This window comes from Notamacropus eugenii, chromosome 6 (assembly GCF_028372415.1).
Source record: "Notamacropus eugenii isolate mMacEug1 chromosome 6, mMacEug1.pri_v2, whole genome shotgun sequence".
Lineage (NCBI taxonomy): Eukaryota > Metazoa > Chordata > Mammalia > Diprotodontia > Macropodidae > Notamacropus > Notamacropus eugenii.
This window is the reverse complement of record NC_092877.1, coordinates 79463237-79490414: the sequence shown is the minus strand read 5'-3', so window position 1 is coordinate 79490414 and position 27178 is coordinate 79463237. Positions and strand designations below refer to the sequence as shown.

The window sequence follows — 27178 nt, the reverse complement described above, 5'->3', positions numbered from 1 at the left end:
CATTTTAAAATGAGAAGTAATTAAACACAGCTAATATCTAAGACTACATAAATTATCAAATAAATCCAATATACAGGGAAAATGAAGATAAAAAACACTCCCTAGACATTTCTTATAATTCATGAAAACAAAAGTAATCACATTTGTATACAACAATTTTTCTTTTGAAAGTTCTAAAGCATAATAATATGCAAATTTTTATTATATTTTATAATTAATTTTATAAATTATTTTTCACCTGCTGCTTAAAAATAGTTTTTCATTGCAACAAAGCCGAGAACACTAAGATTTCAGAAAATTCAAAGATTATGGTAGATGTAAGCAGGCTGGAATATATTAGCAATGAGGGATTACATATTAAAAAGTAACAAAATGTGGCAGCAAGGACATGTACAACTACAACAGGGAAAACTGATCATGTAGCACAAGTGAAGGAGGACAGACACCACGGGGTTACTGATCCACTGCTGGATGTGGACTCAGGGAAACCTGGGTTCAGTCCCATATCAAGTATTTCCTAGCTGGATCACCTTAAGAGAGGACCTCAAGCTCTTTTATTTCTGAGACTCAGTAGCTTCATCTGTGGAATGAAGATAACAATGTCACCCAACTCACAGAGTTATGAGGTTCAATCCTGTAATTTCATTTGTAGGGAGAAGTCCTAGACGAACAAACTCCTTCTGCCAGTGCTAGTCAGCACCTTCTCTTCCACCAAGAATCTTAGAAATTTTCTAGACTATGGTCAAACTTAAATAAAAAACAGATCCCTGACCTTAACCCTTAGAAAACCACAAATTAACATTATCTATCTTGTATTGTATTTTTACTTACTTTGTTAAACTTCCTAATTACATTTTAATCTTGCTCCAGCTCGACCGGCCGTCAGGGCTTAATGTAGCCCCGCCAGTATGATACCTGTAGCCCAGAGCTCCAGGAAGCTAAGTGCCCATGATTCAGAACTAAAATTCTCTTGAGGTCGCTTTGTATTAGGGCATGTTGCCTACAGTTTTATACAGAGAGGCAGCTGGTGCTGCAAGTAGGTAAGGCACTTAATTCAAATTAATACCTATATTAAAATCCTCTCTCAGGTATTTACTATCTGTGTGACCCTGGGCAACTCACTTTTGGGATGCAAGCTCATCTGTAAACTCACTGAAAACCCCTCCAGTAGCAGACAAGATAACAGGGAGGATGTCTACTTCCTTAAGGTGCCACACTGATTTGATTTCTTCAGTTAAGGATTCTACAATCTGAAGTTTTCATTCCATATAATTTAGAGATTATGAGTGTTTGGTATTTTGGTACTGAGTAAGAAACGAATTGTCAGCAACAATTTTTTTATATATTAATTTTATTTTTTTTCAGTGTTCTACAATCACTACCATATAACAGATTATTTTTTCTCTTCCCTCCCCAAGATGGCATACAATTTTACATAGGTTCTACATATACATTCCTATTAAATACATTTCACTATAGTCATGCTGTGTAGAAGAATTAAAACAAATAGGAGAAATCATATAACAAACCAAAATGTAAAACAAAAGAGAATGATCTGCCACATTCTGCAATTGAATTCCAAAGTTCTTTCTCTGGGTATGGAAGACTTTTTGCCTTAAAAAACCACTGGGAATTATTTTTTAAGTTCTTGCATTGCAATGAAGTTCTAGGTCTACCAGAAAAAACTCTCGCACACTATGGTCGTTGCTGTGCATAAAGTTCTCCTGGTTCTGCTCCTTTTGCTCAGCATCAGATCATATAAGTCTTTCCAGGCCTCCCTGAAGTCTTCTTGTTCATCATTTCTTATATAGTACAATAGTGTTCCATTTCATTCATATACCATAATTTATTCAGCCATTCCCCAATTGATGGGCATACCCTTGATTTCTAGTTTTTGGCCACCACAAGTGAGCTGCTATAAATATTTTGTACATGTGGGACCCTTTCCCATTTTTATGATCTCTTGGGGATACAGTCCTAGAAACGGTATTGCTGGGCCAAAGGGTATGCACATTTTTGTAGCCCTTTGGGTCAGCAACAATTTTGTGTGTAATATTGCCTTGATTCTAGTTGAGTTTATTTGTTGAATGCTAAAGGATAGCTTGAAGTTTTTATTTGCAGCTTGGGGATTTGTCTTAGTTCACTGAGAAATAAAACCTTCTGATGAATCATTCTGGCTACCTAGATCCTTTCTTTCCAGGTAGTCAGCAGCAATAAATTATTTAAATCTCAAAGGATATGTTGTGTAGGTTCTACTATTTCCTTGCAAAATTTGCTTCATTTTATAGGCAAAGTAGATAGGTAGGCAGGCGATAACAGAGCGCTTAGCCTAAAGTCAGGAAGACTCATCCTCCTAAGTTCAAATCTGGCCACAGATACTTACTAGCTGTGTGACCCTGGGTAAGTCACTTAACCCTGTTTGCCTCAGTTTCCTCATCTGTAAAAGGAAATGAAATGGAGAAGGAAATGGCAAACCTCTCCAGTATCTTTGCCAAGAAAACCCCAAATGGGGAAGAGTCAGACATGACTGAAAAATGACTCAACAACAACAGAGTCAAGGCTACTGAGGGTGAATTTTCTATAATTTAGGGTAGCTTCCTAAAGATAAATGATCAAAAGATAGGAGCAAAAAATTAAATATTGCAAAATTACAAAGAACAAGTATGGCTAGAAAGAAATATGAGAACATACCTCTCCCCCCAACTCATTTCTCTGCAGAGGGGGAATTCCACAAAAGTTGTACATATTTTCACACTTTAAAAAAAATGTACTGATCATTTACGTTGATGTTTTTATTTGGGTCTTAAAAAAATATAATTTATTAGGGTTGGGGTTAGAGTTATATTCTTTATATTTTTATATTTTATATATATAAATTATATATATAATTGTATATTGTATTCCAGTGGACTCTGGAAGGGGTAGGAAAGGGATAGAAATATACTTAAAAATGTAAAAATTAATTTGTGGTAGCAATAGCCTGATCTGGTATTACTGTCATGAGCTTCTATCAATTAACAAGCATTTATTAAGTGCCTACCATGTAGCAGGTATTGAGCTAAATGCTAAGGACACAAAGAAAGGGCAGTTCTTGCCTTCAAGGGCCTCATAACTAATGAGGGACCTAACATAAAACCAACTATGCTCAAATACAATATAGACAGGATAAATTAGCACTGATATCAGAGGGAAAGCAAGTGAGGTTCAGACCTTTGCCATCTTTTTGCTGGCTTACAGTAGGTTGAGTTTGTATCAACAAGCACTTATGTGCCCACCATGTGCCAAGCACTGTGCTAAGTGCAAAGGATACAGATAAGAAGAAGACAGTCCCTCCCCCTGAGGAGCTCACAATCTAATGAAGGAAGACAATATACCAAAGAAAGCTAAAAGAAGTGAGAGGCCTGAAAGGTGAGAGGTGCCTGGCCCAGGGAGTCCAAGGTACTCAGAGCCACTGATGGAAGTGAAGAGTGCCCTGGAGAGTTCTGAGCCCTGTGCAAAGGAAGGCTTTGGGGGTGGGGGGAGTTCACTGCTGCACTCCCCAGCCCTCCAATCAGAGGCAAGAAGCAGGTGCTGAATGAATCTGCACGGTGCTAAGATTTCAGGGGAACAGTTATCTTGAGGTTGGGGGTCAAAGCCAAGCAGAGCAGACTAACCTAGAAAGCTCTGAACCTAAGGAAAGGTTTTGGGAGGAGCTCATTGCTGGGCCCTCTGGTCCTTCTAAGGAGGGCATTTTGGCTCCACTCAGAGATTCCTTATTCACTTCATTGTGCTGCTATCCCGTTTTCAACAAAGGACCGTTTTCCAGGCAAGCATCAGATGATCCAGCATTCTAACAATATTTGCATCGGTTTATTTTGTGTTTACAGTTTACAAATGAGCCACGAATGCAGAATCATGTTAAATGTTTTGCCATGATGGACAAAACCAGCAGAAACGGGACGGCCCATGTGAGCGGCCGGCTCAAAAATCCCTGCATCAACAGCACATCCTGGGCCTCTCTATTCCTTAGCTAACACATTGTTTTCATTCAAGTGTTTATATACTTTGGGATGATTCAAGATATGAACGCTTTACATAAAGTATACATACAAGCAGTGCTCCAAAAATCTCTGGTCCGCTCACTTACTGATTTTCTTGTAGTTTCAAATATATCATATGCACAGAAACTTAAATGTTTGCATGCTTTTAAAAGACCATTTTTAAATTACTTCACTTACCAATTCAGAGATGTATTTTACTTTCAGAGGAACTTGAATTAAACCCAAATGAGTTTTTAAATTAAGATGATCACCATTTTCATAATTTGGGTTACGAAGATTAATTAATACCTTTAAAAACAAACACAACAAAATTAGTCATCTGAATGAATTGTTAGACTTGAAATACAACTAACTAAACTCATAGTATAGAACAGTAATTCTGCGGCTAGTATGGAGAGTTTGCAAGAAATCTAATTATATCATCACATATAATCACACATTAAAACACACTAAAGAGTTTTTACTTTTTCCCAAAAAACATAAAAGCATAGTTATAAATGGAAATGTCAACCGCATGGATAAAGAAATATGAGAACACTACCAAGGAAAGGGATTGTAGAATCTCTCCATCTTCCTCAATAATTTTAAAAATAGAACTGACAACAGTGAATTAGGAATGTATAAGTACAGACACAAGGTTGTGAGAGTGAAGGTGGCTCAGGTGAGCTTTGAGAATTTTTTTCACCCCTATGATTCCAGTGAAACTGATCTTCCTGAGGACACTTAAAGAATCCAGTAAGACTTAATGGCAGAAATACATGTCTGAGTATAATTAGTTAAACATGTCTTGTCTATACTGTTTTATTTAGTTAATCTTATAGATTCAGCTTAGAATACCATGTTTGAAATCACATCTACATTTCCAAAACTGAAAAAGGGTTTGCTCTGATAACATAAGTAATTCATTAATACCAAGAAAATTTCATTACATTGTTTCAACACTGTTACATATAATTTCACTAACTGTAATTTAAATATAAAAAATTAGCATACAGGATATTAGGAAACTAATTTTTAAATGTGTGATACTGAAAGCTTCTTTGTAAGAATCACGCTTTTGTAGAGATATATAGATATATATCTCCTTTAGCATAGTGGCACGTAGTTAAGCACTCAATAAGTACCTGACTAACAGGATCACTGATGGAAAAATAAAGTCATAAAAATGTGAAGATTAAGAAAAAAACAAACCTAATTTCACGTCATTTCTTAATTTAGAGATACTAGGATATTATGAAAAATAGCCAATGATATATCAGTTGCCTATTACACTTGGCACTAGGAACATAAAGACAAAATTAAATATTCCCTGCTATCACAGGGCCGACATACTACCAGAGGAAGCAACACATACATAAGTAAATATATATCAAATAAATACAAGGTAATTTTGGGAATGGAGACAATGACAAATGGAAAGGCCTGATGAAGATAGTGCTTAAGCTTAAGCCATGAAGTAACAGACTTCAGGCACAGGGACAGCCTGTGCAAAGACACAGAGACAGTAGATGAAATGTCATTTAGAAGGAACAACAGGAAGACCACTTACACTAGGGCATATAATGCATGAAGAGGTATTGTATATAATAATATAAACCCTTCAAAGATAGGTTGGAGACAGATTGTCAAGGGCTTTAAATGATGAAGAAAAACGAATTTGTTACAAGAGGCAGTCGGAAGCCAAAGAAAATTATGAGCAGGTAGTAACATGATGTTTTTTAGTCAGTCAGTCATCAAAAATGTATGAGATGCCTACTACGTGCCAGGCACTGTGCTAAGTGCTAGGGATACAAAGAAAGGCAAAAGTCAGTCCCTGCCCTCAGGGAGCTCACAGTCTAATGGAGAAGACCACATGAAAGTAAACTTTCAGACAAGATATGTAGAAGGATAAACTAGAGATAATCAACAGAAAAAAGGCACAAGAGTTAAGGAAGCCTCAAAGCTTTTGTAGAAGGTAGGAGTTTAGCTGGGCCTTGAAGGAAATCAAAGGAGCCAAAAGGCAGAGAGGAGGAGGGAGAGAATTTCAGGCATGGGGGATAGCCAGAGAAAATGCTTAGAGTTGGGACATGGAGTATGTTGTTCAAGTGTCACTGGATCAGAGTATGGGGGAGGATGTAAGGTTTAAGGAGACTGAAAAGGTGTGTGTGGTGGGGAGCAGATTATGAAGAGCTTTGAACACTAAACAGGCTTTTCTCTTTGATCCAAGAGGTGAGAGGGAACCCTCAGAATTTATTAAGAAGGTAACATGATTACATCTGAACATTAGGAAGATCACTTTGGCAGCTGAGTGGAGGATGGACTGGAAAATAAAGAGATTTATGGGAGACCAACCAACAGGCTACTGTAATAGTCCAAATTTGAGGTGATGAGGGCATGCATTATAATGGTAGTAGTGTCAGAGGAGAGAAGGGAACACATACATAGATGTTATGATGATAAAATCCACAGGACTTAGCAACAGATTGGATATGGGGGTAAGGAAAGAGTGAGGCATCAAGGATAACACCTAGGTTACAATCCTAGATGACTGGGAAGATGGTGATACCCTTGAGAAGAGGAAGTTCAGAAGAGGAGAGGTTTTCTGGGGAAAGAGAGTGAGTCCAGTTTGGGACATGTTGAGTCTAAGATGTCTATAAGACTTCCAGTTGAAGATGTCCACTAGGCAGCTGGGGAGATCAGGAAAGGATTTAAAAAAAAGGTTATGCTTAACAAATATCTTGAAGAAAGGAATTCTAAAAGGTAAAGGTGAGTACATGACAAGCATGGGGGGCAGAACAACTGCAGAGATGTGAGATAGAATGTGGGCATAAGGAACAATGAGACAAGTTTGTCTGAATCAAGAATACAAGTCAGGGTGTAATACACAATGAGGCTGGAAAGATAAGTTAGAGTTAAGTGGTAAAGGGTTTTCAGAGTTAAACAAAAGAGTTTAAATTTTAACCTAGAGATTAATAGGAAGCCACTGAAGTTGGCTTCCTAGGAATAGGAGGAATCACATATGAGCTGTGCATCTAAGGAAAATCATTTTGGCAGCAATGTGGAACACAGAGTAGGGGAGAGACCTGAGGCACAGGGAACAAAAGGAGGCTGCTGCAATAATTTTGGTGAAGGGTGATGAGAACAAAAGCAGTGGCTATGTGAATAGAGAGAAGGGACTGGATACAAGAGATGTGGTATAGGTAGTTTTAATGAGGTGGCAGAAACATGCATGCATCTTCTAGAGTGGCATTTCTGCTAAAAGCAGAACTGAAGAATTCTTGAACTGCCTTAAAGGTAACTTTATTCTTCAAAAGAAAGAGGACCTGATAAGGAGAATTACTATTTTGAACCTGTTTCTGACCAATAAGGAAGAACAAGATGCTGAAGTAGAACTTGGCAAGTGACCCAGCTGTTTTAGAATTTATACCAGAGAGAGTTCTAAAAAGATGGAAAAATGAACTTTCTCGAAGAATTCAGCTTCTCAACCTCTCCACTTCCACAGGAAGAAAAATTCCTCCCAAAAATTCTTTCTCAAAAATACGATTTGCAGAAAGACAGAAAAATTGAATATGCCTGCAGAATCTCCTACTCAACTAAATTAAGAATTACACACAAAGATTAAATAAAACTACGCCTACAAGTATATTCAAGCCTTTTTGAAACAAATGACCCCACTAAGTCCAAGAGAGACTAAGCCAGTCAGGAAATCTGACATGCAAATCAAAACAATTCCATGTAAAAGTTGTACAGCATTTGCAAAACAACAATGGAAATGACCTGATACTGTCTCAAGGGATGTGGGGGAGTAGAACTGGCTGGAAGAAATATGCTCTGCAGTGATTTTAAGAAGGGAAGAATTATTAAAGTGTAGCTGCAGTTTATCACGTCCACCATTATAGATTGCTACATTTATGCTGCAATTTCTTTTATCATATTCTTTCTGATGATACAAAGTAGTTTGATTTGTGTGGTAAGTGTGGACAGACTATCAAATAGATAGACTAAAATAATAACAGCTAACACTTAAAATGGCTTAAAGTTTGCAAAGTGCCTTAAATATATAATCTCATTTGATCTTTATAATATCCCTAAATATCCCTAGGAGGTAGATATTGTTAAAAGTTTGTGACATACCAAATTACCTATTTTATATTTTGCCACTGCTGTGCTTTTAACATCCATATATACATAATAGGAGAACATTATCCTTTTCCTTTCTTTCTTATCTCTGTATACTTGCTCCGTCATGGATTATTATTCACTTCCATGACTTCAGTTATTACCAATGCATAAATGACTTACAAACAGGACTATAATTAGCATAGGGCCAATGGAGTTTTATCCCAGGATATTAAAATATAAAAGATATATGACTCCTGCTTGGCAGGGCACATTTTTTTCACATGGTAACTGATATCACCACACCTTACCTTGTGATATGGTTCTCCATTCCCAGGGTCCTGTCACTGTGAACCCTCTTTCCTGAGGCCTACCTTCCCCAATTGCTGAAAGAACAAGGGATGGACTCTGCTAGATGAACTCACCTTTCTATCAGATGTCAGAGAGTACCCTGCATTTCTACTATATCTTTCTCCCTGTCTCTGAAATTACAAATTAACAGCTCTGCTCACACATCGAGACATCTAAACTAATTCATTGTCTGAGCCTCAGTCTCCCATTTCCTGGTACTAATGGATACAAAGATGTCTGCTGTAGCTCAAATTTAGTATATCCAAAATTGAACTCATATCTCCTTCCCCTAAACCTGTCTAATTTCCCAACTTCCCGATTTTTCCTCCAAGACATTTAAGTACAAAATCCAGGATTCTCCTTGATTCCTTCCTCTTCCTCTACCATCCAATCAGTTGCTAAATCCTACTAATTCTATTTCCATGACCTCTTTCTTATCATATCCTTCTCTCTGTTCACAATATTGCCAGTCTAGCTCAGGTGAATGTCACTACTGCATGAGTCTCCCAAGTGATCCTCTCCCCATTATTCATCTAAGTCCCTCCCCAATTTTCCTTGACCCTACTTCTCTAGCTTTATTTAACACTCCAATATACATTCTACTTTCTATTCAGACTCTTCTGTTGTTCCCCGATCCTGTCTCATACTCTCCTAAACCCTGTGAATTTGAACCAGATTTACCTAGCCTAAAATGTACTCACTTCCACATCTCCACTTATTAAAATTCTTCCCTTCTTCAAGGGCCAGCCGGGAAAAAATCCCAATTGCCCAACCTCAGTGATTTCTTAATTTTGCAATTATTCTAGCAAAGTGTTAGTATTAGTAGCCTCTCTCCTTTGTACTTTATATCATACTTATTCATAGATATCCTGTTTCCCTTCCCTCTCCTTACCTTATAAGTTGTTAAAGGCAAGAAATTTTTTTATGTTTTTATGTCAGCAGCTAGGAAAAGAGGAAGGGAATAAGGATTTATATAATACCTATTAAGTGTCAAGCACTGTGATAAGTGCTGTACAAATATCTCATTTTATTTTCACAACTCGGCAAGTGCTGTTATCTTCACCTTATAGTTAAGGAAACTGAGGCAAACAGAGGTTATGTGACTTACCCAATGTCACACAGCTAGTTAAGTGTATCAGGCTGGATTTGAACTCAAGTATTCCTGACTCCAGGGCAAAGGCTGTATTCACTGCACCACTAAGCTGCCCCTGCTATCTATCATAGAACCTTGCAAGTAGAACCTAAATATATTCGTTGGATTGTATTGTACAAGTCTGGGAAATATAAACTGTTTTTCTGATTTTCAAAAAGCTCAGTATAAGAATTGTGCATGAGTTCTTTGTTTTTGCTTTTGTTTTTTACAGATGCCTGTTTAGAGCTTCCTATGATCTCCCCAGTTCCACCCTCTCCTTTCCTAAGGGCTTTTACAAAATAGTCAATAATATGTACTACCATTTGTTCACAGTGTCCTGGTTATCTCCCATTGTCTTTGAGTCAGTCTGACTACCTAGATAATTTACTTTTATATAATGATAATGGTAAAAGTTTTCCAGAAAAGATAAACTATTATTAGTTTATAAAACTAGTATCATCATTTTATCAATATAGTTATATTTTCATCCCCTTTCCAATCCCCAATATATTCTTTTCTTTACCAGTGTTAATGTGTGGAGAGTCTCCAGCAATATTAACATCTCTAATTCACATTATATTCTTATTTTTTTTAATCCATTTAATTGCATTTACCTCAAGAAAATCTTTAGGAGCATAAACAGGTCTGAAAAGGCTTAAATCTAGAATGAGAAAGATTAGACAAAACTTCACTTAAAACCTTATTATTGAGCATTTAAATAATAAACTATGAATTTGATTAATACTATTTTATAATACTATTAAGGAAACAGATGGCAGAAGTCTTATGTTATAACCAAAAAATAACTTTTCCCCTTCATAAATTTGCAAGGGCTCATTTATGTATATCTGAGTTGATAGAATATCAAACTATGCAAATATTAAAAACCCCACAAATTTAAATAAGGGTAATATGTTTTCTTATTTTACTAAAGTTAGTTATTGATGCCTGCCAGAAATAAGTCACAAAACCATCCACATAAACTTATTTTAAACAACAGTAACAACTGCTCACGTTTATATCGCCTTTTATTGTTTACAAAGAGATTTCCTCCCAATAACTCTGTGAGGCAGGTAGTGTATTACCCCATGTTATACATGAAGAAAATGAGGTGCAAAGAGAGCTAGCGACTCGCCTATGGTTACACAGTGAAGAAGTGGCAAGAGCCCAGACAGAAACCAGGATTTGGAGTGATTCCAAATCCATTGCTTTTTCCATTATTTCACAATATTCTTTTTTTAAAAAAAGCTTGGAAAATTCCAGTTTATATTGTATTATTTAGTATCTTTAAAATCTAAATTAAAATTTGGAAAAAAATTGAGTTTAAATATATATATGGGCCTCGAAGTGAGGAAATCCAGGAAGCACACTTTAAAAAAAGAACATTCAAAGACTAATTTTTAAAGGTTAAATAATACAAATAATTCTCAAAATGACTAGGGAAATAGGCCAATATAGTTGAAAAATTTTAAAGGTAGAATGAAAAGTTAAACAAATGACATACTATATCTATAGATATATATATGTGCATGCGTGTGTGTATGTACACACACACATATATATGAACATACACACACAGACACACACATACACATACACACATATATACATACACACATTAAATTATGTAAGCTTGCTGGGGATGAAAAATAGACCAGTAACTTTCCCCAATAATGGTTATATATGTTGTTTTAGATTCATAATTGTGGACCAAATAATTTTGTATTACTCTTCACATGAGAAAAAAAAATTTACATGCCTGGTTCATCAGTTCCCATTTCATTCCATTTATTGAGAAGCTCCTTTTGCTCTACAACTGGTCTCTACAAAAAAAAGAGTTATTTTTCAATTTTTGAAAACTTTGTGAAGTTTAGCAATGAAATTTAGCAAATTATATGTTGTCTTGTACACAGTAAAAGCAGCATGTGTGACAATTAACTGTGACTGACTTAGCTCTTCTCAGCAGTACAAGGATCCAAGACAATTCCAAAAGACTCATGATAGAAAATGCTATCCACATCCAGAGAAAGAGTGGAGTCTGGAGGAAAATCAAAACATCTGTGTGTTTTTTCTTTTGTTCTGGTTCTTCTTTTGCAACATGACTAATATGGAAATAGGCTTTATATGATTAAACATATATAACCTAGATCAAACTCCTTACTCTGTCTTAGAGAAGAAAATTTAAAACTCAAAATTTTATAGGAAATAAATGTTAAAAATTATCTTTACATGCAATTAGAAAAAATAAAATATTATGTAAAAAATAAAATAAAATGGTATATTGTGCTAACATGAGAACGAATTTTATTATAGATGGTGACTCTACTAATAAACTTAGAGGCTTGTTATTTCCCTTGCACTCTGTCTCTGCCTGGCAAGGTTCCACCAAATGTACTAGGAAGTTACCATATCATATAAAACTAGGTCCTTGCCAGAAAATCAATTTCTACAAATTGATATAGGGAAGTTATGTTGATTAGCTATTTTTAGATTCCTCACACTCCTTAAAAGGCTTGTAATTCCCACTGGTGCGCTACCTACTGGATAGAGGATATTTCTGGTACTATCACTATAGTAGGACATTCTCATAATGCTTGAATTTTTCACGAGTACCACACAAGAAAGCACCCTGTTAGGGGACACAAGGCTTACAACTTGAAGAAGAAAATTAATAGCTCCATAAGATAATACATCTTTAGAGAAACTATCTTATGCTGAAGTAATTGGATTTTCTCCAATGATGGAAGGGTTTTACTTATCCATTATTACTTTAGGTGATTATGAGGTTGAACAAGCAGGGGGGTTATATAAACTACTAGAAATAGTCACATGGATTTTCCAGGTTGAATTCAGATTTTCAGAGGTAGTATGAGACTAAGTAATAGTGTCTTATGAAAGTGTGTGGGGAGCACCAGATGGTTACTGCACTTGGAATTGTAACTGTGACTGTATTACTTCTAAGTGGACCATAACTCTGGGTTTAAGAGGGACAGGGGGGGGGGGGGAGGAGGAGGAGGAGGGGGAGAAGAAGGAGGGGGAGAAGGAGGAAACTAACAGAGAGATCTGCCAGACCAAACTGGAAGGGTTTGAGGAGGGTAGCTCATTTACAGAATTTATGTTGAAGCCAAAAGAACTACTGGTGTAGACTGATGTCTTTGAGCCTCTATAATTAGAAGCTTAAGCCTTCTTTACATCTATACCATAAAAAAGATCTTACCCAACAGAGGAAAGTTTTGATTGAAAGGAAGAAAGAAATAGAAGTAGATTTAGAGTCAGTGACCTATGTTTACATCTTACCTCTGACTCTTACTTCTGTGTTTAATGTATATTCTCATCACATATAAATATATGTAAGCCAACCTAAGGCATCACTCTAATCTTCCTTCCTTTTTGCCTTTTTTCTCTCCCATTCAAAATAAAATGGCAAATAGATGTGGTTAGAATTGAAGACATGTGATGAGGTTTTCTAAGGGGAGAATGATTCTAGTTTCTTTACCCCATGGTAAACAATGCTCTAGTTAAATAAATTTTTGAATATAACAGTTACATAACTAATTCTTATTTCTGATTAATGAAATCAAAAATGAAAGTGAAATATCTAAAGATAACGTATATATTATAATCACAGTATTCACACTAATACTATAGTTGATAAGCCTACTTTGGGCTATACTGTAACTATGCCCAATATAAAATTATTTTGTTTTGTTTTTGCAGCAACATCACATTGTTAGGTCAACTTGAACTATTGTGGTTACCTTAAGTTCAAAAGTCTTTCATATGAACTCCTATAGAATCATATTTCTGTTTTGTACTTGGGAAATTAACTTTTGAACCCAAATTCAAGATTTTATATTCATCTCTGTTACAATTCATCCTTTTGGTTTGGGTTTATCAATCTGACCTGTGGAAACCTCTTTAGTCTCTTAAACCCAATGCACCCTGAAGCCCACAGATTGGACAACAATAGGTCCCTGCCCAAGCTCCACTTAATGCCTGGTTTAGAGTGATTATCAATAGTAACAGTTTCTCTTTCTCTCCCAACTTGATTTAGTTATTTTTTTCTTTTGCTCATTAAAGGGGCTATTTCCTGACTACTTCTTAAAGAGGCCTGTTTGATGAATGGGTGTTACCTCCCTCTAAGTGAGTACCTGAAAAGGCCTAGCCTCAGAAGACCAAGGTCTCCCATTGCATCCTGGGTCATCTCCAGTCATCCTGATAAATATCTGGTCACTGGATCCAGATGGCGCAGGAGGAGAAAGTGAGGTTGGTGATCTTGCACAGCCCTCCCTCACTCAAAACAAAGTCAAATGTAAGTCTTGTCATCATTTCTCTGATGTCATAGTCCTCTTTGCAAACAAAGGACAAACACACACACACACACACACACACACACACACACACACACAGAAATATGCTCATGGTGCTTTCAATGAGTATTAACTTCACTTTAAAATATATATAAGCAATAAAAATGTTAACAGTACCTTCCGTGCCAATGGGATACTTAGTTCAGTACACATACTATTTAGACTCTTCAAAATTCTTTTCTCCCAACTTCCCTGAAACATATAAAACCAGTAAATTTTTCCTTTAATTCATGTTTAAAATATAGTTAATATAAAAGTTTTAAGTGGAGTAAATAAAGAGCAAAAGTGTTTTTAACGATGGTTAGTAATCTCAATTTTTCTTATTAGGAGGTATTGATAATTAAAAGAACATTAAATTAAACTTAAAGCATTTTTGAAATGTTTGATAAAAATTGAGATTAAGGACTCATTAGCAAAATCTTACTTCAATACCAATAGCAAATTATTTGATTTTATTATTCACATAGCATGTTATGTCATTCTGTGAAATGACATAAGCTGCCACTGCAAAATATATTTGCACAGTATTAAAATGTGCCTACAGAGTAATAGCATATTATGATTAGCAATGCATGGAGGAAGCATGAAATAAAAGTAAAATAAAAAAAAAAGCAAAGCGGGAAGTCTAAGGTGTCAAAAATGATACTTAGATTGAAAGCCTGAGTTAATAATGGGATTATGGTATCATCAAGAGTAATAGGGAAATTGGTAAAAAGAAAGGATTTGGTGTGAAAAGGTAATTAATTCAGTTCTGGATATATCGAGTTTAAGATGTCTATGGGACATTCAGTTCAAAATGTCCAATAGACAGTTGCAGATATAAGCCTGGAAGTCAGAAGAAAGATTAGGACTAGATAAGTAGATCTGACATTCATCTGCACAGAGATAATAACTGAACCAATGGGAACTGATGAGGTCCCAAGTAAAATAGTCCACAGGCAGAAGAGAAGAGGAAACAGGGCAGAATCTTGGGGGCCCATCCATGATTAGGTAATCTGAATAAACATCATAAAAATTATTTGGATGGGAAAAAATAAGGCAAGTTAGGTTTTACTGAGCTTCGTATCTCCTGAAATACTAAGCAAGGTACTTTGCATACGGTCAGGAAATTAATAAATGTTTGGTAAAAGAATGAAATAAGAAATTAAAGAAGCTGAGATTAAAACACACATCCATGTTTTTACAGATATACATATTTATAATTAAGAAAGCAAAGAGCCCTAAGAAAAGCAAACACCTATTTAAAAAACTTGCCTCCTTTCTCATTAATATAAACCTATAATGGCTTGATTTTTTTTCCCTCTTTATGCCTTCAAAGAGAAAATCTCTCAGCTCTTTCTTATGCCTACCTGGTCAGTGTTAAAAATTCCTCGTACAAGGGTACTTTCTAGTTTTCCTAGAAATTCAGCACCTTCTGTCACTTTTGCATGGATACTGTTTCTTCTATCTTGCTCACTTTCATTCTCTCAGGCTGCTAAATGGGAAAACTTCTATAGGAGTAGACAGAGTTTCCCATTTGGATCATGGCTGCCTTCCTAATCTCAAATTCTTTTTTTTTTTTAATTTTAAATTTAAATTATTATTTTTTTTAGTTTTCAACATTCACTTCAAATTTCAAATTTTAATGATTATATAATTCATAGGTATCCCATCTTCAATAGTTCTCATTTGTGGAGTGTAAGAAATGAAACTTTTAAAACTTAAAAGGGATATTAATATTAAGATATTAAGTTTAGCACAAATACTCATTTATTACCTGCCATATACATGCAAAAAAAAAGAGTAACGGGAAATTTAAACTGGAAAATTATTTATTAGACAATGAGGGAAAAGTAAGCTTGCAAGTTCAGAAAGCAGGCATCAGTATAAAATGTAAAGGAAGAAATAATCTCTGCCCCCTAAAGATTTACAAAATAAATAAGAACTTTAAACATTGATTATAAGAAAAATGAACAGTGACTATCCTTTTGCGTTCAAAAATTTTAATATAGGAAGACATTTACCTTTTATTGCAACCTACTTCCTGTATAAATGAAATTACTATCAATTTATATTCACTTTCTATTACAAGTGATATCTACAGTATTGACTCAAAGGATTTCAAACAGCTTCATATGTATTTTCTGAATATCCATGAATATCAAAAAGCTTAGTCAAAAAATGCCAGCGAATCAATAAAATCTTTTGAATGACTGTTGGCAGCACCTCATCATCTTTTAAAATGCTCACGACAGTTGAATAAAAATTTTTTTCAAGTCCCTATTATTTAATGTGTAAAAAGGCCTTTGGATCTTATAGACATTACAAATGAATCTTTTTCCTTGCTTCTTCTTCAAAACAACCATATTAAATTTTTTTTTAAAAATAGTTTTAAGAGGAGATCCTATTATGTGCTGGCTAAATCCAACTGTTAATATACCAAAAAACATAAGTTCAAACTGAAACCTTGATCAACATGAAACCTCAATATAAGTCATATTTTCCTACAAAATAACTATGTAAATGCAACTAGGAAATAAGATATACAGCAATGGAGCACTGAAATCTATCTTACCTTACAGGAAATGCAAGGGAAGGTGATATGGGGGGAGTGACAGAAGGGAGGGCAAAGAGGAGGAAAGGGCAATCAGAATACATGCGATCCTGAGGTGGGGTTGGGGATAGATAGGGAGAAAATCTGAAATTCCAAATTTTGTGTAAGTGAATGCTGCAAACTGAAAATAAATAAATAAAAAGAAAAGAAAAACAACTTTGTGAAACTGGATATCTTTATCTTTTAATAAATTCACAATAAATATTTTAAAATGACAACGCTAACTTGAAATTCTACTATATCTCACACTTCCTTTTGTGTCATAAAATAGCACTATCATTCCTCATTTGTAGAATGAAATGAATGAACCAGATGAATTTTTAGGGTCCTTCTAACTATAACATTTGATGATTTTATGAACATAAACACTTTTGCAATCCTTGTGTCCAGAAACAACCAAAGAACTACGTAAGTAAAACTTCAGCTGTCAATGGGTAATTAATTCTGTCTTCACCTCATTATCTTTCTGATGTCTTGGCTCAAAAAGATCTATTGCACTTCTGATAGAAATTCTACATACCCTAAAAGTCAAAGGAGAAAATTTTAATATAATAGAACCATGTTGGTTTGACTTTTTCTAGGAATCTGTTAAAATATAAATGTTAATGAAGACAAATAAAAAATACAATAATATTTTGATACTTCAAGGGACTGCAAACTCATCAGTGTGGGTGTTCCTTCCAATGATAATGTAAATGATAGTAAGCATTTTCATAGTGCTTTAAGGTTTGCAAAGTGCTTTACAAATAATATTTAATTTTATCCTTATAAGGACCTTAGGAGGCAAGTGCTATTATAATACCCATTTTACAGATGAGGAAATTGAGGTAGACAGAAATTAAGTGGCATACCTAGGGTCCCCTCGCTAATGCCTGAGGCACCATTTGAACTCAGGTCTTCCTGACTCCAAGTCCAGTGTATTCTGCAATGTACCACCTACCTGCCATGAATGCCCACCCTCTATGACTCTCATCCATGCCCTCTCAAAAATTCTCTAAATATAGCCCTCCAACATACTTAGTGCCTTCCTTTAGTATTCTTGACAGTCAATGAATCAGTCCATAAGCATTTATTAAGCATCTACTAGATACCTGGCATTATGCTGACTGCTGTAGATACAAAGTAAAAAACAAAACTAATTCCTGACATCAAGGCCCTTACTTTCTATTGAAGGAAACAATAGTAACACAGATAAGCAAAAAGAACACAAACAAAGTAAACATAAAAAAACTTTGGAGGAGGGGACTAGCAAGTAGGGGAATCAAGAAAGGTCTCCTGTAGGGGTTGGCAACTGAGGTGAACTTTGAAGGCATCTCAGGGTTCTAAGAGGGGGAGGTAAAGGCAGCAGATTCCAGGCATGGGGGAAAAGCCTGTACAATGATACAGGAGCAGGAGACATAATGTTTTGTACAAGGATCAGCAAATAGGCCAGCTTGATTGGAAAGCAGAAGGTGTGAAGGACAGTAATATACAATAACCCTAGCAAGGTGGGCTACAGCAAGATTCCAAAGAACTTCATTCAGAATAGTGCTTCAACACTGTCCTGGGTCATCCTCCTTCTTTCCCTCCCCCTTCTCTTTGTCTCTTCCCTTCCCTCCCTCTCTCCCTTCCCTTCCTTTCCTTCTTCCCCTCCCCCTCCACCTCTCTCTCCATTTTCTGGACAATATGGTTTAGGAATTTTTTCTCCCTGTTTTCTCCAGCGGTGCTATAGTTATTGACTCTGATGTTTTGATAAGAATAGAGAAACAGATACAAAATATTTCTTTTGCTATGGTGCTTATACCTCAATAGCTGCTTATGGCTGCTTTTGTCAAGGTTTAATATAATTAATAAATAGTATATGCTTATAAGGTCAGTAAAGGTTTTTCACCTAGTGTGGTGGGAAAAATACACACACACACGCATACACACACACACACATATATGTATGTATATATATATAAATGAATAATAACCAACCTGTGCTTTTCTCATATATACCAAAGGTTCTTTTAGATGCTCAGGAGGTGCTGCAGGATGCTTAGGTAAAGGAAACCTGGAAAAAATACATAAAAGGAAATTAAAGGTTTCTATTACCCATGACAATTTGCAGGTTCTGTGGATATTTTTAGTTGAAGTATTCTTATTTCTACAGTACACACTGTCAATGAAATAGGATGGTTATCAACACTCCTAAGGCCAAGATGCAACAGGTTAATAAATTTTTATTTCTTATCTCAATGATGATAACTGAAATGTACATAGCATGTTAGAGTTTGCAAAGGACTTTACATATAGAGGGTCCTTTAAGTCTCACAAAAATCCTGCAAGGTATGTACTACAAGTATTATTATTCCCATTTTACAGATAAGGAAATTGAGATTCAGAGAGATTAAACAATTTATCCATAGTTACCTGGTTAATAAGTGTCAAAGGGATTTGATCCCAGCTCTTCCTTACTTCAAGTCCCATACTGTGTATACTACAGAATACACTACATGGCTTTTCTAACTTGACAGTATTGATTTACTAGCTATATTTTAAATATTTAAAAAGCTCTATCTATGTTAGCCTTTTCTCAATGATCTAAATCAAATTTGTTTTTCCAAGGAATATGTGTGTGTGTGTATAATCTATCAGATAAGCAAATTTGTAACATGTTTTACTTTTAAGATTGCACCTTTTTTCATAGTCATACATACTTCACGTTGAAATTATCTTCAATTACATGTACCTACAATCAAGTAGATTTATTTAGTAACCTAATAGAGAAACGACGGTGTTCCATAAGACTAGTTTCAGAAGAAACAAGGTAGGCCCTCCATGCTGGGACAAAGTTTAAAAGTAACTCCCTAAGAGTTGTCCTAAGAGTTGGGGTCAATGGAAGATATTTCAAAAGGCAAGTCCCATCAACCAGAAACTATCTGGTATCTTAAACCTAAAATGAATTATACCTTGTAGAGTGTTCTATCTGAACTGCTTCACTTGCTCAAGTAAAACAATTTTTAAAAACCTGTAACATTCTTCCCCCTCCAAAAATGTTTCAGTTCACAAACCTAATGAAGCAATTGGCCAGAAGAAGAAATACAGACAGTTGTATGAGTGTTTTAGGCAATGTCTTATCCGTAAAAATCATGCTAAAAGAAGTGTGCTTTGTACAATATGTATAATTTATAAAACCACATAATTTGAAGAGCATAGTGAAAATCATTTACCTCAACTATTTTAAAATTAAATCACCTCTTTTCAGATTCAAAATCTTGTGAATATCTATTAGTGTCTTAAGTAATAATGTAATTATCAAAAACTTTATCCAAAATGCAGATGTGGAAGAGGGGATAACTTACAGTTTACTGAAAATTAAGACAGATTTTTAAATTAGATAAGGTCAGAGGCTATGAGGACTCTTGTTTTATACCAATGAGAAAAGTCTAAGGGTTGATTCTTGAAAACAAGAAAATATGGAAAGAAGCCACAAAGTATTACAAGTATGATCAGCCACAAACTATTATATCTGGAACTCAATGTCAAATTTGCTTTTCAAAGCAAGAGGTATGAACTAATAATGACAATTTTGTCCGAGTAGAAAATCTGATTACATTTGAAATGCTTTAATACTATATTTCTACCTTTTCCCCTAAGTTTTAGATTTCCAGCTTTCCTTCAACAGTACACCACAGGAAAGAAGAGAATACGGAGCAGCCCTACTCATAACTGTTGTTGTTGTCCAGTTGTGTATGACTCTTCGTGACCCTGTGGAATATACTTTCTATGGAGTTTTCTTGGCAAAGACACGGGAGCAGTCTACTGTTTCCTTTTACAGTGGATTAACACGAACAGAGTGTGACTTGTTAGTGTCTGAGGCCTGATTTGAACTCAGGTCTTCCCGACTCCAGGTCCTGGGCTCTATGCTACAAAATACCATTATAATGGTAATATTAGCAGATAAGAAAGCCCATAATGATTACAAACATTTTATATTATAGTAAGAAATATTCATTACACATTATTAAGTGCATAAGAGAAAGGATTCTGTTGGTGATAAAATCAAATCTTTTTGAGTCTTACTCGATTTGCTTACTTCAGTATCTCAATAGGTCTGCGATTGTACCAATTATGGATACACTCACAAAAAGTGAAGCACTCAACTCATCCAGGCCTTCTCATTCTGTGCAATTCTTGATCTCACTGTCCCTAGAAGTCTACAGAAGAACTACTAAAAGGCAACCTCAACTAATCAGAAGAAAGCTAGGAACCACAGTAAGCAAAAAAAAAAAACCAAAACCCCAAAAGTCTAAGAGCAGCCAAAACAGAGGAGTCAAAGAAAACTCACAAAATATGTATATGCAGAATATGTTTTCACACTATCACTTAAGAGTCTGTTTACTCTTTATACACAATTTTAATAGGCCTGGTTATCTCCTATTCCACAAAAGACATATATACCTGGGATAGTGGTAAAAGCATCAGAGTGGGAATTAAGGGGATATAATCAATATTATACTGTTCATTAGCTATAAGTAGATACAAGAAATTTTCATTCAAAATGATTAATTTTTAAAAAATTTTTCTGCATATATTATTTGTCAAGTTCACTTTTGTGAGTTATCTCATTCTTCCACTGTATACAATAAATGATATATAAATATAAATCCTTAGTCTATAACAATAAAAAGAAAAAATACTTATACCAAGTTCATTAGTGAATTTCCACAGTGAGGTCTGGGGTAATACTATATCACCACTAATATTTTAAATAAAACATTAATTAATTGTACCAAGAAGATGTACACAACACCTCCTCTAAGCCCTCCAAGTGCTTTCATGTAGATTATCTCATTCGTCTTCACAGCATCCTTATGTGGTAGTTAAGGACAGGAAATGAGAATGCGTGCAGCAGGACAGAGAAATCGAAAATAGGAGGAAAAACTCACACAGTCAGTTCACTATAAACAGCATTCTGAAGTTTCTTCTCCCAACCTGTAAAAGTAAAATGTTTTCACTATATAGGTTTCAATGAAAAATTATATTCCACTATTAATTATACAATATGAAACTATGTTACATTGATTTTCATTCCCTCAAATTCTCCTACACATCCACCAAGCCCCAATGGCTAACACAGGTGCCAGGGCTATCACTGAAGTAATTCTCCTTGATAAAATAGCATTATGCTCTACTTTTGGGGGCTAGAAATCCCTCTTTCCATTTGTCAGGATACACACTATCTCTGGTTGCCTTGTAAGGTAGTAAAAATAAAAATGGAATAGTAATAAAGGGATTTAATACTCCATCAAATCACAAACTTTTTGGGCCTCAGATATAAGATTGGTTTGGACGAGGGGAGTTTTTAAAGTCCTTCCCTATACCATCCTCCCTACACACACACACACACACACACACACACACACACACACACACACCCACACTTTTTAATTTGCAATTTTATCTCCTTCCCTTTTTTGGTAGGGGGTATGAAGAAAGAGGAAATACAAAGGAGAAAAATTAATCATGTTTGTTAAACTTATTAGATAACTCATTATACTTAATATATTTTTCATCTGGGATAGTCATTTAATATTCATTAATTTAATTAGTCATTTACTCAGCACTTACTAAGTCTTCAAAAATTCTCTCTTCAATTAGAAACTCATTCACTTTTTGGATTTATTACTCATTTTTTCCACAAAGAGACTGTAACAGAAGTAATTGGTTGGGGGTGGGGGGTGGGGTGTGTGTGTGTGAAGTATTTTATGTAAAAAAAATTAAAATTTACAAACCTGTTATTTTAAAGAACTCCTTAATATCTTCTTTGAGTGAGTCAAGTTTAATCTCAGGTTTCTGAAGACTAGCCTGTTATGTTTAAAAAAATAAATTTGTTAAAATTAAACCTTTTAGTTGATATTGACCACTGTTCAAAACAAAGTAGATATAATAAATGTATCTACACTTCAAAGAAATACTTTTTCCCTGTCATAGCATCATAAACATTTAACTTTGGGAAAGTCTGACAAAGGACTTTATCACTTCTTCCTGAAATAGCAGGCTCATGGAAAATAGTTTGTAATCCACTCAAAATGCAAAGACTTAGAGTTTATGTATATTTACCTTTTTTACATAGAAGCCCCAATAGGAAAGCAAGAGATCTTAATACAATTTCCCCTTCCTGGTCTATGTAAATTTATTGAATACATCAAACTCAAAGGGATCTCTCATTCCCATTTCAAATTCTTCCATACATCTCTATGATGTGCCTAGACATACTTTTGTTCAGTGGCTAATCCTCTGGAGAAGTTTTTATAAGAGTACTGGATGATATGTATATTTTTTATGTATTTTCTTAACTTTCCTTAAATTTGCACCAAATAAACATGGGTTCACTTGTTCCTAGTACAGATTATCTTCCTTATCTTCATCATGCTTTCCATTCAAATTATACTTTTTGTTCTAAATTTTCTCTGAAAACAAAAGAAAGTATCATAGAGAAAAAAAAGTTTAATATTCAGAATCAGATAAGCTGGGCTTGAATCCTATCCCCACCACATACTACCTGTATGATTTTAGTAAGCTACATGCATAATAAATGCCAAATACTGTGTTGTTAGGTAGTGGGGATATGGGGAATAAAAAAACCATTAAATAATCCCTGCCCTCAAGAATCTTATATTCTGTCATGGGAGACAATATGTATGTAAGAATAAACATACCATATGCAAAATAAAGACAAGGACAATTAGTAACTGGAATGTATCAGAAAAAACTTCCTGTAGAAGGTAGTCATCAGAAGATGACTACTGAAGGAAACTAGAGACTCTGTAAAAGGCAGAGATGAGGAGATGCATTCCAGGAAAATGGGCAGGAGGAGAGGAGAGGCCAGTAAAAAGTCACAGAAATAGAAGAAATTATTTATGAGGATCAGGAAAAAAGTCTGTTTGGCTGAATCACAAGAGTGTAAGAAATGGAATAATGCGTAATAAAGTTGAAATGATAGATGGAGGTCAGGTTGTGAAGGTGCACGTTTGAACCTAATGGTAATAGGGGGAGAAAAATCAGAATTGAATGAGCAGGGAAGTGCCATGGTTAGACTCCCCTTCAAGAATATCATTCTCATAGCTGCATGGTGCTTTGACTGGAGAAGGGAAGACTTGAGGAAAGAAAACCAATTAGAAAACTACTTCATTATGTCCACATGAAAGGTAATAAGGGATTAAATAAAGGCAATGACTCTGAGAACAAAGAAAAGGAAACAGATGCAAGAAATGTTGTGGGGGAGGAGGGGAAGGGTTAAAAATCATTAACAAGACCTAGCAACTGATTGGTTATGTGGGATGAGAGTGAAGAATCAAAGTTAATACTGGGCTATGAATCTGGGTGGCTGGAAGAACAGTGGTACTCTCAACATAAACAAAGATGATTCAAAAAGGTGTGGATTGAGAGGGGGAAGGAGGGGAAGAAAAATTAATTTCATTTTAGACTCATTAAGTTTGAGATACCTACAGGATATCCAGTTTGGAATATTCAATGGTGGGGCAGCTAAGGTGTCACAGTGAATGGAGTACCTGCCCTGGAGTCAGGAGGACCTGAATTCAAATTTGACCTCAGACACTTGACACTTAGGAGCTTACCTAGGGCAAGTCACTTAAACCCAATTGCCTTCCATTTCCCCTTCAAAAAAAAAAAAAGGAACATCCAATGGTTGATTGGATGTAAGGTACTAAAGCTAAGGAAAGAAAGTAGTACTGGATATGTAAATTTATGAGTAATCTAGACGATCATTAAATCCATGGGTTCTAATGAGTTCACCAAGGGAGAGTGTAGAATCAAAAGAGAAGAATGTCCAGTACAAAGCTTTGAAAAAGAACACCCACAGTTCATCCACAGGTGTGGTACGGAAGGTGAACTGAAAAAGAAGGAGTCACACAGGTAGAAGACGAGCCAAAAGACAATGGGAAGGTAATTAAAATCCAGAAAAGACAGTGTCCAGGAGGAGAGTGTGGTCAACAGTGTCAAATGTTGCAAAGATCAAAAAGGAAAAGGATTGGAAAAGGCCATCAGATTCATCCATTAAGCAAGGATTGCTATATGATCAAGATGGAGAATTAGACATTTCCTTCAAGTCTCATGACCTCTCAAACATTTTCAGAACAGGAATTAAGTCCAAGAGAGAAAGCAATTTAAACTGTTTCCATGGTACAAGGCATTAAGAAATCAAATAAGGTAAAAACATGATGACCTAATAACAGAGAAAAATCCTTAACCCCAAATACATTCACTCAGTAACCCCTGTGCCACTGCCTGCCACGTTCCCAGAAGCAGGGCTACAAAAGCCACCCCCAGGCTTACAGGATTCTACACCCCAATCACCTCCCTTCTCCAGTGTGCAGATCTTCAAATGGAAGAATTTGCTCAGGTGCAATAGAGCCGAGGCAGAGAACAGAAAAATAGAGAGAAAAACAGGCCCATGTGTGACACTGCACTCACTAAGCCTGAGGAAAAGAGCCCAGTATCCATCTGGGTTAGTTCAGTTACCCCTCAGAAGTCACTTGGGTGGAAACTAAAACTGATAGACCATGCTGCTCAGTACAGGATGAGGCTGAGAGAGCTTTAAGATGCAGCCTTCTAGGAAACTGCCATCAAAAGGGAGTAAATAAGAGAGCAATAGGGGAAAGTAAAGGAAAAAAATTGAAATTACCAAATATCTCAGGAGGTAGAAAACTCAAGCGAAGACCTTGAACACAAACAGATAAGGTAAAAGGGAAGAGATTAAAGTTAGGGAAAATGGCCTCCAAATCAGGTAAAAGAGTTTATGAAAAAATAGTAGAAGACAAAGGAAAGTAATCAATACCAAAAGAGGCAGAGGAGCATTGTGGATTCCCAAGAGAGCAAGGAACTACAGGAGGATGTTCCCAGATGCCTTAAAATTTAAATGCAAAATTGGAAGGAAGAATCTATGCCCTGCACAGCAAAAATAATCAGCCAAATAGAAAAACTTAAATCTATTCTAACAAATCCCACTAAAGAAACAAAGCAAATGATAATTAATTTGTAACATAAATACATGGAAGTAAAGAACACTCTTGGAAAACCTAACTCGAATAACAATAAAAGCATGTGTAATTTCCATACAAGCAAAGGATATTTACTGATCTTGAAGACAGGATACATACAGACAACTTAAGGATTATAGGGCTCCCAGAAGAACATGACAAGTCAAAAAACCTGAAGTTGCCAGAAGAAATACAAAAACACTAACCAGAACATTTGAACCCAGAAGACAAAGTACCAGTGGAAAGAATCCACAGATCATCGAAAAACATAAACAAAAATAAAAACTCATTTTCAATCTAACAATTTCACTGACAAAACAAAAAATTTGCTAGTGGTCAGGAGAAAACTCTTCATATGAAAAGGAAAACAAAATTGAAAAACACAAGACCACTCTGTACCCCAAGAGGGAATGAAATATGTTCCAAAGAGCAAAGGAGCTCAAAAGGCAGCCCAAAGTGATCTATTCTGCAAATCCAAGTCTAGCTATAAATGAAAAAAAGATAGACAACCAAAACATTCCTAGAAAGAAAACCTGACCTAAAGAAATTATTTGCTTCTTAAATATCCCAGAAAATAAATATAAGAAGGGAAAACAAATATAGCAACCAAAAACAACAAAAATAAAGTAACAATAGAGAGATCGTTAGGAGTTTTCTTTCTAAATGTACAGGAAGAGACATGAAAACAGAACTTAAATATAAGAATAGAAAACTATTCTTAGAGAAACAGGCTTGAAACACCATGAACCATGAAATCGTAAACCTCACAACACTCCATCTAAAGGTGAATCCAGGTTTTCTGTGGGACCAAATTACAAAATGAGAGCACATATAAAAGGGGGGGGGGGGGGAAGGAAGAAGAAAGAGAACATGTGATGTACCCTAAATAAGGCAAACGCTAACAATGAAGGTAAAATATTACAGTCTTTCAGGAAGAAGATAGCATAGAGCAGGACTTCTTTTTGGTGCTGTGTGGGCTGAGGGCATGCAAAGTGCAAAGTGCACATTCGTTGTGCTCAGAACCAAGGCTGCAAGAACTAATACAAGTTGCAAGATGCCACATGGCAAGTGTTGCCAGAAACCCCTCAGATACATTACATGTTTGATTTCTAATTTTTTGTCACTGCAAGTTCACTGTTGCCAAATTTTTCACACCCTCATATACTGTTGTGACCCATAGTTTAAGAAGCACTAAAGAAGAGAATGAGAGAGGAAGTAAAGATAGGCACTGAAGCAGAGGAAAGAGATACTTCTTGTTTCAGCAGTGAAACGGGATAGCAGTGCTGAATGCTCCCATGGGAGAAGAGATATGCTATAAAGAGAGACAGAGACCTTATACCAGATATGATCGTCAGGGATTTCCTTCCTCAAAAGGAGAATCAGAGCTCCTAGGGACAAAAGACACTCACTATATGGGGTCTGTTTTGCTACCTTTCTTTTTTAAAATTCCTTATTATAATGAATGGTTCTCTGGGAGGGGTGGGAGAAGAAATACAGTGGAATATACAAGGGATATAAAAACAAAATACACAAATTAAAATTTATTTTTAAAAAAGAAACTGTTCTCT

The 27178-nt window shown here is 35.5% G+C and overlaps 1 protein-coding gene across 6 annotated transcripts in view; it reads right to left on the bottom strand.

Moving 5' to 3' along the window:
• TBC1D19 (TBC1 domain family member 19) overlaps window positions 1-27178 on the bottom strand; it is a 117923-nt gene that overhangs the window by 78027 nt on the left and 12718 nt on the right. For 4 of the 6 annotated variants that reach the window (XR_011969512.1, XR_011969513.1, XM_072620418.1 and 1 more), the window contains exons 2-8: window positions 22344-22416; window positions 21498-21543; window positions 18544-18619; window positions 14109-14183; window positions 11381-11444; window positions 10236-10282; window positions 4218-4328 (exon numbers count right to left, since the gene is read on the bottom strand). Coding sequence is in view for 4 of the 6 variants with exons in the window: in XM_072620418.1 (XP_072476519.1) it covers window positions 4218-4328; window positions 10236-10282; window positions 11381-11444; window positions 14109-14183; window positions 18544-18619; window positions 21498-21543; window positions 22344-22416 (492 nt within the window). In the remaining 2 variants the exon portion in view is untranslated. Of the gene's footprint in view, window positions 1-4217; window positions 4329-10235; window positions 10283-11380; window positions 11445-13772; window positions 13924-14108; window positions 14184-18543; window positions 18620-21497; window positions 21544-22343; window positions 22417-27178 lie in introns of those variants that run through there. The other 2 variants (XM_072620421.1, XM_072620422.1) reach the window with 2 other exon arrangements.